At 43.9% G+C, this 9,688-nt stretch overlaps 1 protein-coding gene across 3 annotated transcripts; it reads right to left on the bottom strand.

Moving 5' to 3' along the window:
* Positions 1 to 222: 222 nt before the first annotated feature.
* Positions 223 to 8,986, bottom strand: LOC147639364 (uncharacterized). 3 transcript variants are annotated; one of them, XM_086790560.1, is made up of 9 exons: positions 8,604 to 8,986; positions 7,698 to 8,164; positions 6,645 to 7,064; positions 6,437 to 6,495; positions 5,298 to 5,381; positions 5,070 to 5,163; positions 1,795 to 1,866; positions 1,565 to 1,675; positions 223 to 1,444 (listed from the first exon to the last, which is right to left on the bottom strand). In XM_086790560.1, the coding sequence occupies exons 2-9, from the start codon at positions 8,127 to 8,129 to the stop codon at positions 1,079 to 1,081; spliced, it is 1,638 nt and encodes a 545-aa protein (XP_086646686.1). In that variant the 5' UTR covers positions 8,130 to 8,164; positions 8,604 to 8,986; the 3' UTR covers positions 223 to 1,078. The 3 variants fall into 3 exon arrangements, with proteins under 3 accessions (XP_086646686.1, XP_086646700.1, XP_086646693.1); XM_086790574.1 differs by having other exon boundaries at positions 5,070 to 5,145; positions 8,604 to 8,964; XM_086790567.1 differs by lacking the exon at positions 8,604 to 8,986 and adding an exon at positions 8,261 to 8,590.
* Between the last annotated feature and the right edge of the window lie 702 nt (positions 8,987 to 9,688).

Raw genomic sequence — 9,688 nt, 5'->3', positions numbered from 1 at the left:
GCAAAAGTACTTTTGCTTGTTACTATTAGGAAATACACACTTCATTTGCCTTTCAACATGCATTTCAAGATAATGGGAGGTAATAACTCATGATAAATAGGAAACAATACAAATGCCATAGTCGTTGAAAACTAGAAACATTAATCCACCCCAAGGATTATCAATGATTTATTTTTCATGAGGAACAAACTCTTAGTAATAATCACATGTATAGAGCAATGATTTTCAAAAGAAAATAAGAGGTTTCCATTGTATTGTGTTGCTAGTAAAGGATGAATCACATGGCCTTGCCATGCTAACGTTTTAGCACAAACCTATTTCTCTTTAAAGAGATACAATAATAAGCAATGAAAAAATAAACCATCTTCTGTACATGGGATGGCAGGTAGCAAACATGCCCGGTATCCAAACCTTTTTATTCTCCTGACAATGCACAAGGCAAAACTAATATAAGCATCCTTACACTGCAACCCAAGCCACAACTGGCAATTACACCTCTCAAGAAGCTCAGTGCTAAAGATACTAGTCCCCAACTCCCCCTCCCTCCCAAAAAAAAATCCATAATGGCTGCACTTTGCGTCGTGTGGGTAAGAAAAAATAAACACTCCAGAGATAATATGTGTGCAGGAAGATGGAGCTTTGAACATTGAAGAGAGATGATTTGACTTGATTCAATTTCACTACTGCACTGCTACCTTGGTGGCCACCACTGTAGTCATGACTAGATCACTCTTTGAGGTTTGCTTCATTTATTGGTTCCCCTTTCTGAGCGCCAAAATGATGGTGTTGAAGCTTTTAGTTGTTCTTTTTTTACACTTTTAGTTCCATTAGCATCATGCATCTCCTCTTTCACTGCTTGCTGCTCAGATTTCCCACTCCTTGATTTCGTCCCATCAGCAAGCTCAGATTTTGGCCTACTAGATTCATTCACCTCCACATCTTTACCACTGCCTAGGCTGTCATCCTTGATATCATCAAATCCTACCATATACTCCGACACTGGAGCAGCAAGTTTTTGACCAGAACTTACATCCTCGCTCTCCACAATAATGCTCACACACTCTGGGCGGCCATCTACCTAATGTACATTGTCATAGGTTTGCTCAGTAACACCCTCTTCGTCACTCAAATGTGCAGGTGCCATACTCACTTCTTCAAAAGTCTCCACCACATTTATGCCATCAGCAGAAGCCTCTACTAGATCAGATGGTGTTGCTCCACTTGATACTTCATTTCTTTCAGGGAATTTACCCTTCAGTACCTTCTCGGATGTCAGTCTAGACAAAGATCTTCTCAAAGCTTTCTTTGCATTTTGGTCTGAAGCCTTCTCATTGCTTTCATCTTCAGACCTTGGCAAGTTGTCATCACTCAAACCTTCACCATTTGAACCCATGGAACTACTTCGTCTACCCAGCTTTGGTGACTTGGCTCGGGTAGTGGGGATCTGCATCACGACAACACTATACCTTATGAACATCTGTTACCCAAAATGTGGCCATTTCTGGGCCAAACAATCACTGCCTTGTCAGCATGAAGAATAGACCCTTTCCAGGAAAAAGCTTGCCTTCTTCAGTTCAGTCTTTGGCGGTGCACCCTCACGATAGAATGTCGGCATGGGCGTGGCTTTAAATGTCAAGCTTTTCCTTAGCTGTTTGATTTCAGCTTCCATTTCTTCCTAAAAAACATTGTAAAGAGTTATCAGAACTAAACAGGTGCATCGATCAAAGCCATAGGAATTTAAGGGGCAAAAAATGATTTTTAATCCTTCAAACAAGTGCCATATTCAGGACATACCTTCGACTTTGCTTGAATCTGACTCTTTTCCTTCTCCTTGGCAGTATGTATTTCCACTAATTTTGTGTAGAACTAGATCAGACAGAAAAACATCAGGCAGCTTGAAGACATGAAACCTATACATCATTGTCATTGGTCGTTCGCGCTATTCTAGCTATGACACTCCAGATCTTCTGCAAGAGCTCACATGTCAAACAGAGGATGTTGTACCCAACATTTCATTCTGGACCTGGCTGACGTGTTGATCAGAGGACTGTTGTACATTTCCAAACTGGCTGATGTGTGTTACGAAACATGGGGAAGGTATGGCTTCTAATCACACTAGGAGCTTAACCTAAACAACAGCAAGATAATGAACTCCAAAGGACACACCCCAAATCTATTCATAACCCGGCATTTCAACAATGTGGCCCCTCCTCACAACCATGACGGAATGGAACCCATTCTGCATGATGTGCTCCCAGCTATAATGCTGACCGCCCATCATGCTGAAAGAGTGTGCACAAGCGGAAGCAAATAAACATGAGAGAGAAAGATTGCAAGCAAGAACAAGACCTTTATTAGCTCGAGGTTACAGAGTACAAGAGCCAGCAAATAGGGCACTATTGGATGATACAATGAATAAAAGAGAGCAACTCTTATATACTTGTGTATGAACCAGGTCGGCTGTAGAAACAGGCCGACAGGACCTCCACGACAGCATATTGAAGATGCATTATTTTAACACATGCGTTCCACACAACCATTCCTGTCCATAGTCTCTGCTAACCAATAGTTCTGGAACTCATCCGAACCATGAAGAAAACTTGGTTGATCCTGGAACTCATCCAGACCATCAAGTGAACTTGTCTGTCTTTATACTTGGAACTCCGACACACGGGTCCCATGCTCCAGATTTAATATAAGAGAGCTTTTGAAAGCCCCCTCTCCCGCCCACAAGCCGTTTCTAGAAGACAGCACGCGGGGGGACGCCCTTAGGATCAGACCATCAAGTGAACTTGTCTGTCTTTATACTTGGAACTCCGACACACGGGTCCCATGCTCCAGATTTAATATAAGAGAGCTTTCTCCCGCCCACAAGCCGTTTCTAGAAGACAGCACGCGGGGGGACGCCCTTAGGATCAGAGCACGACACCAGTCATGTTCTCTCCAGTCTGTAAGGCCTTGGGAGAGCTGGGGTTATCACTAGACGAGTCTGTGTCAGTGTTCTGTGACTTGTCTTTGCCCTTCTTTGAAGACTTGCCCTTGTCCTTAGCTTTGCCTTTGTCCTTTGATTGACAATCCTTTGACAAGTGGCCTTTCTTCCCACACTTGTAACACCGACTCCGAACTTTCTTCTGCACCGTCACGAGTGCCTAATCAAGTCCAATAGACGATGAAACTTTCAACTTCCCTTGTGAAACTAGGATGGATTCCTCTTCCAAGAGGAGAGTACACACATCATCAAACTCGAGGGAACGTGTTGTGATCTGAACCCACAAAGATCGGGAAACCATGTCATAATCTGCAAGAAGCCTGATGAGGAGGAGAGCAGCTAACTGAGAAGAGGTCAGGGCAATACCCATTGCCAATAATTGGTCATGGATTACCTTAACCTTCATCACAAACGACTGCATGGAAGTCCTTGCTGTAAACTTCAGAGAAAAGAGCTGACCCAATAGGTTGACATACCGCATTGTAGAGTCCCGTGCATATAGATCTGTTAGCTTTCTCCAAACAGAAGCAGCACAATCCAATGTTTGCACGGCGGGGGAGACCTCTAGTGAGATGGCTCGTACAAGTGCAGAGTGAGCTTTTGAGTCTTGGTTCTCCCAAGCTGAAATTTCTGCGAGAAAGGCATCCTCCTGAACCCACAAAGATCGGGAAACCATGTCATAATCTGCAAGAAGCCTGATGAGGAGGAGAGCAGCTAACTGAGAAGAGGTCAGGGCAATACCCATTGCCAATAATTGGTCATGGATTACCTTAACCTTCATCACAAACGACTGCATGGAAGTCCCTACTGTAAACTTCAGAGAAAAGAGCTGACCCAATAGGTTGACATACCGCATTGTAGAGTCCCGTGCATATAGATCTGTTAGCTTTCTCCAAACAGAAGCAGCACAATCCAATGTTTGCACGGCGGGGGAGACCTCTAGTGAGATGGCTCGTACAAGTGCAGAGTGAGCTTTTGAGTCTTGATTCTCCCAAGCTGAAATTTCTGCGAGAAAGGCATCCTCCTGGTCCTAAGTCCACTTCCTAGAGCTAGTTCGGGCTTTCATTTGTGGCCCTGAACAATCTCCCAGAGTCCCTTGTGTGTGAACCAAACCTTCATCTGTAGCTTCCAATGATCATAGTTTGAACCACTGAGCTTGTCCTCCTTGTTTGTGCAGGGGGGACCCATATCTGCCTGAAAGAAGCTATGTCTCAAACAACCTCTGTAGCTAAGCAATCCACGTGCTCTCTCAGTTTTGCACAGGATCCAACTAGGGACTAGTAGCCCCTTCTAATAAAGATGCAGGCTGGACAGCAGCAAAAGAAACCCAAAACACACCACTAGGAACGTCCTACCGGAAGGGGGAGGGGATCTTGGAGGGAGAAGAGCTGATGTGCCACTTGTCTGGCAAAAAATATCCTTCAAGAACCTTCCAAAAAATTGATGCCCTTACTGAATTTGCAGCTAGAACTCCTCCACTTGCCTCTGTAGAAGAAAACGCAGCCTGGGGGCTGGCCGACAGCAGTAGGAGGGCTTGTAGATCAAAAAACGCAGCTAAGGACGAAAACCCAGCCACTGTTGAAGTATCTACAGCCTGGAGAATCTAGGGAAGCAAAAAACGCAAGGCATAGTTGAAGGAGGAGAGAAGCAGAGAGCAGATTTGTGCAACAGCCTGAGCCTAAGCGTATGATACCATGAAAGAGTGTGCACAAGCAGAAGCAAATAAACATGAGAGAGAAAGATTGCAAGCAAGAACAAGACCTTTATTAGCTTGAGGTTACAGAGTACAAGAGCCAGCAAATAGGGCACTATTGGATGATACAATGAATAAAAGAGAGCAACTCTTATATACTTGTGTATGAACCAGGTCGGCTGTAGAAACAGGCCGACAGGACCTCCACGACAGCATATTGAAGATGCATTATTTTAACACATGCGTTCCACACAACCATTCCCTACTCCATCTCCCAATCCAAGCCACTAAAAGAAGATAAGGAAACCTACACTGCTATGAGTTGTTGCAGCTCAAATAGAGAGTTATAGATTCTACTTATCGTTAAAAAAAATTAGCCAGGTCTACCTGTTTCCGCTTCTCTGCACGTTCATCACATTTGAAGCTGAAACTGTTCGCATTTATAGCAACAGAAGCCTTCGCCCTGAGAGCCTCAGATCCTCTGATGAAAGTTAAGGCAACCTCTTACAAAACACGTCATGCTAGACTGTTTATCCCAAAAAAAAAAGTCTACTAGTGGATAGATTAGGAATACAGCTGCGGGGGTCATAACCCACTTCTCTAGTAAAAGGATACACTGAAGAAACAGACTCTGTGTCATCTTCATCAGCTTTCATCTCTGTCGGGATATGAATTGTAAGATTGGGATCCTCCACAGGCCTGAAGAAAACCACAGCACTCACTTGTCTAGCACTCTTTCCAAAGAAGTGTTATAAGCATTAACATCCAAGTTGAATTCAAGTCCCAAAAAATAATCCACATGAGCAAAACTATCATCTCAAGACTCAGGCCATATGGAAGGGATTGCATGGGCAGAGCAACACACTAGGCAAGCATGATCAACATGTGGCCGTTCCTACAGCAACTTAAAATATTTCAAAAATTATTGGGGAAGCTGGCCCATGTGTATAGGGATTCATGACAAGAGCCCTTTGCAAGAGCCATGGATGGGGAGTGGTCATGCATGGTTGGAACTTGGTAGTGGCTCACTGATGTTGCGACACAGGTATGGAGGCTGGTCTCGGTCTTGGGATGAGCCTATGACTTTCTTGAGCGGAGCCTCATGCCCACCTGTTTCTCGTGCACAAGATGGCAAGATGTCTCCAGCATTTTCACTATGAGTATTGGGTAAGAATAAGACTCTGTGTACTCTTAACTCAACCAGCAATAGGAATTTCGCCTGCTGAATTGAGGGTTCCCATGCACAAACCCACGACCAGTCTCAGTTTGTGTTGGAAACGAAGGAATCACTAGCCACAAGATACGGAACCTTGGAAAACCAAAAGTGAACATAACTGGAACTTGTTAGGACATATGCTGATACCTGGAGATTCCAAAAGAACTGAGCAGCTATTCTGCGAGGGTGCGGCTCGCCTACCCGCTACTAACATCTAAACCTGCTTAGAAAGTTTGGTCGGCATCACATCACATCATGCAGACATTGATATAATCTCTCTCTCTCTCTCTCTCTCTCCGTTAATTTACATAGTTGTGAATTCCACATTAACACAAGGATCTTAAGCTTGACATAGTTAAAGATGTAAGAAACTCCTCATATGCATGCCTATCATATGATGCATTGATTGGAATACAAATGCAACTACTTCTGAATATGCGGATGAACCGTACAACAGTCCAAAACCATTTTTCCACAGCAACACACATTCAAAGAAACACGGTACAGCCCAGAATATACAGAGATACTACAAGCTTACTTTATACTCTCCTCTTGCAAAGGCTTAATCATCGGCAATGACCCCATCTTTTTGGAGACCTGTTGCATGCATCAACATTTTATTGTAGCCAGAAAACTGACTGTTTAAACTCCACCTCTCTTGCTCATGCTCAAAATACGAAATCAGGAAATCAAAAATAGTACAAGCACCTAAGCTTTGAAGACAAAATCAAATATAGTGCAAGCACCTGAGCTTCCTTCAAAGCTGAGTTTTCCAATGTGCCAGTGACACGATGAGACTGTGACTGGAAAGGCACCTCACCAATGATTGCCCGGCCTCCAATAGATGCCCGTTTATCAGTGGCAAGTGCAAAAGGTTGTGGAACTGTGAAGTTAGAACGGGAGTTACTGTTAAGAGACTTGCGCAAGACATGATTTGATGATGGTGGTGGAGCAATGCCATCTGCACGGCTTTCTTTCTTTCTTGAAAGTCCATTATCTTTGGCTCTGCTGGTAAGTTTGGAAGAATCTTTTAAAAGGGAAGAAGAAGAAGAAGAAGGTAGGTGAGCTTTAGATGCTTGAGAACTGGAAAGCACAGTTCTCTTAGTGCCTATATCTTCACATCTCTGTGCCTTGACATCCAGCTTTTGATTGGCCCTGAAAAGTTCCTGTGGCAGAAAACAAATTTTCTAAACGACTTTAAAAAAATTGAGTCATGATTCTTTGTCGGATCACACAAGTGGGGGTTAGCCAAACTAGTGGCAGCTAGCCAAGACCACCTGCTGCCCTGATTGGTCAGGCCAATGTGCCACATGCATGACCCCTAATTCCTCCCACAGATTTAGCAGAGACATGTGGATATGACTATGGGATACGGGCTAGATAAGTGAGATCACAAAGCCCAAATTACGAGCCCTCATACTGGTGAGGGAAAGAGGCTACAACAGTGTGAGTTGAAAAGTATGCACAGAAAAGGGCCAGTATATCATGAGACTGACCTAATAAAGAAAAGTAAAATATGCTGCACAACATTTTTGGCAGTTTATGCAACCAAATCTGCAAGAAACATAGGTAAAGCCTCTCCCAAAATCTCTGATAATTGCGTGATATTCCAAGCCTAAATTCTTATCTGTAAAGCAAATTGTGTTTCCCCTCCCCCGCACACACCCCCCCCCCCCCCCCTTTCCCCCGCCGACAGCCCACAACACAACACCACCATCACACACACACACACACACACAAAACAAAATGGTCAGGAAATGAACATAGTGCTAAGAGAGAGCTGTTTAAAACAAACTCACAGTAACTGGCACCCCCTTTCTTTGTGGAGCATGCAATCCTCCATGGTTCTTGGTCGCTTTTTCATTTGAGATCTCTTCAAACAGCACAGATGTTTCTTCCACCTTCATCGAAGACACGGACTCAAACTCTTGCGGGGCCTCTAGGAGAATCGAATCATCCTTCAGTTGCAGTTCTTTCTTACTAGTATCTTCGTCACTGGCGCGATCCAGCTCTTTAATGTCGGCATCAGTATGTGAGTCATCCTCCCTCTGGATGCCGTTGAGCTCATGTTCCTGGATTGTGCTTCCTGAGCCGCCATCACTATCTTGAGAAACAAGAACATCTGGCTCTAATGTTGGCACAGGAACCACGTTTTCTTCAAAGAAATTTAGAGTCCTTGCAGTTGGTAAAGATTCGGTCTGATCATCAATGGTGGGCAATGTGTCACCCATTCAGCCGTACAGGAAACTTTGCCAAGGAAACGGTGCTGGAAAAGCAACAAAACAACTTGAACTTGTTAGAACAACACAATGCCATATCAAAAATCATTATCTGAGATTCGCTAGAGGAGTAGGTGTCATGCCTAACTGAGATTTGTAGGTATCATGCAAAGCTGAGATTTGATGTAGATGCATACAATTGAATAACCAGATGCATCATGGCTCAAAAACAGATCTAAATGTGGGAAGCAAAGAATTGCAAAGCCCTTCATGTCTGGTGCTCAACTTGGATAGAATACTTCAAAAGCAAAGGGCATGGTGCGCCGGGGGTAGTATGTCAATGGGCACCATACCTCTTTGACGTTAAGGGAAAGGAAGAGAAGAGGGAGGGAGGAAGGAAGGCAGGGAGGGGTGTATGAGTGTGTTTTTTAAAGGTGGGAAGGGGCGCGCGCGCGCTAACACACACACACAGCCAATTTTACACACCTGTTCAGAAGAATGAAAGCTCCTGTTGCAGAGAAAGAGATGGCCGCCTCCTGTGTGTGAGCTTCTGATGAAAGCGCAACTGTGCAGAAACTAGCGCTTGATGTAATAGATCCGGCTGATCAGCAACGTCAATTCTGCATTCATTCGATGCGCCCACTTGTAACCTTCATTTTTTAAATTGGGTGCACTGTGAACTTGAGATTTTTTTCGCTTTTCAGCCTCAACATGCATGTGCCGTCTCGCAGAGAGAGCCTAGAAAGCAAGACAGGAGATCACCCACACTGCCACACGGTGCAGAGATGTGCAAAAGATTCTCTTAGGCAACAACAAAGCAACAAAACAACAATATATTTAAAATTCCAAATGGATCTCAAGGCCGAGGGTGAAGAAAAGTTGCCTTTTTACTATATATGATGCCTCTATGAGATGCTACTTGGGGGTTATGGAGGGTCGTTACTCATAAAATGGGTCCCTAATCATGTTTTGAATTACAACTTACCCCTCCCTCTAAGTAGCTTTGCAAAGAACAGGTGAAGATGAGTTGCTAGATGTGCATTCCTACTCACCCATCTTTAGGCTTGCCATCCCCCATCAATGTCTTAAGTGCCATTCGTCTCTTGTAGTTCAATGTCAAAAATGTGATGAATATCATCGATGCATGCACATTGCATCCTTGTTGTTCTCAAACGTTAACCTCTCCACCCAAAGTGAACATGTTGACAGCGTCCATCATGGTAGGTAATATTGAGGCCTCAAGATGGGGCTCTGATGGGTAATATTGAGGCCTCAAGATGGGGCTCTGATGGGTCGAACTCTAACTGGTTACATGCCCCTATAGATGAAGGTTTGATTTAAGAAAACATGAGGATTGATAATGGAAAAGATGGCCAAGTTGAAGATCAACATTCTTAAGTGAAGGCCCCTCATGTGAGGGGCATTAGTCCAGCACAACTATTCCCCCAAATTTGAGTACAACCTTAATTTCTTTGTGTGAGCGATACTGTTATGAAGATCTAAGTTTTTAATTAAAAAAAGAGGTAACGATGACAGTGAAGATGAAGATAAATCTAGAGGTAGAGTCAAAG

This window comes from Cibotium barometz, chromosome 4 (assembly GCF_041138505.1).
Source record: "Cibotium barometz isolate CiBa-2024 chromosome 4, ASM4113850v1, whole genome shotgun sequence".
In the NCBI taxonomy this organism is placed as follows: Eukaryota; Viridiplantae; Streptophyta; class Polypodiopsida; order Cyatheales; family Cibotiaceae; genus Cibotium; species Cibotium barometz.
Note: the sequence above shows the minus strand (reverse complement) of the source record. Positions and strands in the feature narration are given on the sequence as shown.